Source organism: Nicotiana attenuata, chromosome 5, assembly GCF_001879085.1.
Source record: "Nicotiana attenuata strain UT chromosome 5, NIATTr2, whole genome shotgun sequence".
Taxonomy (NCBI): Eukaryota; Viridiplantae; Streptophyta; class Magnoliopsida; order Solanales; family Solanaceae; genus Nicotiana; species Nicotiana attenuata.
In genome coordinates, this window is record NC_031993.1 from 36,900,965 (window position 1) to 36,901,756 (window position 792).

Genomic DNA, 792 nt, shown 5'->3' on the forward strand with positions numbered 1-792 from the left:
CTTCGGCCATTAGAGGCAGAACCAAATTGGCACCAGGTGAGCAACTTTTTTCAATTGTTTTCCTCTTTAGAGCTTTAACTTTCAAGTTATTAACTTCTAAATATAATACTTCTACAGTTAAATGGTGGATGCAATTTGGTTATGAAGTTCCAAACTTGCAACAGTTTGCTATTAGAGTTCAAAGCTTAACTTGTAGCTCATCCGGATGCGAGAGAAATTGGAGTGTTTATGAACATGTGAGAAGCTATATCACATTATTACTAAATTAAAGTTTATCTCAATTGTCCTAAGTACTCCTCTTAGTTACTTTCTATATCTTATTATGCAGATTCATAGTAAAAAGAGGAACTGACTTGAGCTAAAGAAACTCAATGATCTCGTGTTCGTAAAATATAATAGAACATTGGCTCGTCGTTACAAAGCTCGCAATATCATTGATCCTATTTTATTGGATAGCATTGATGAAGCAAATGAATGGTTAACCGGAGGCCCCGATAATCATGAAGAAGAAGAAGTGTTTGAAGGAGAAGGTCTCACTTTTGGTCATGTTGCTATGCAAGTGGAGTTGAAGAGAATGTTTATGGTTTAAGGGGAAGTACTTTAAGGAGCAAAGAAAGAGTATCTACAAGAACAAGTACATGTACAAGTAGAACCCTAATTAATGAAGCCTCCGATGAAGAAGAAGATGATGACCAATATAATAACTCGAACGTGATGACACTTCAAGAGTTTGGAGATCTTGTTGAAGAATAGGATGTTGCTCCTTTTGTGGTTTTGTTTTGCATTTGCTTA

General features: G+C 35.6%; 1 protein-coding gene across 1 annotated transcript in view; it reads left to right on the top strand.

The window, feature by feature from the left end:
• LOC109226131 overlaps positions 1-589 on the top strand; it is a 2,361-nt gene extending 1,772 nt beyond the window's left edge. Inside the window, exon 4 of the mRNA XM_019390930.1 lies at positions 400-589. Coding sequence (XP_019246475.1) covers positions 400-589 — 190 coding nt within the window. The remainder of the gene's footprint in view (positions 1-399) is intronic.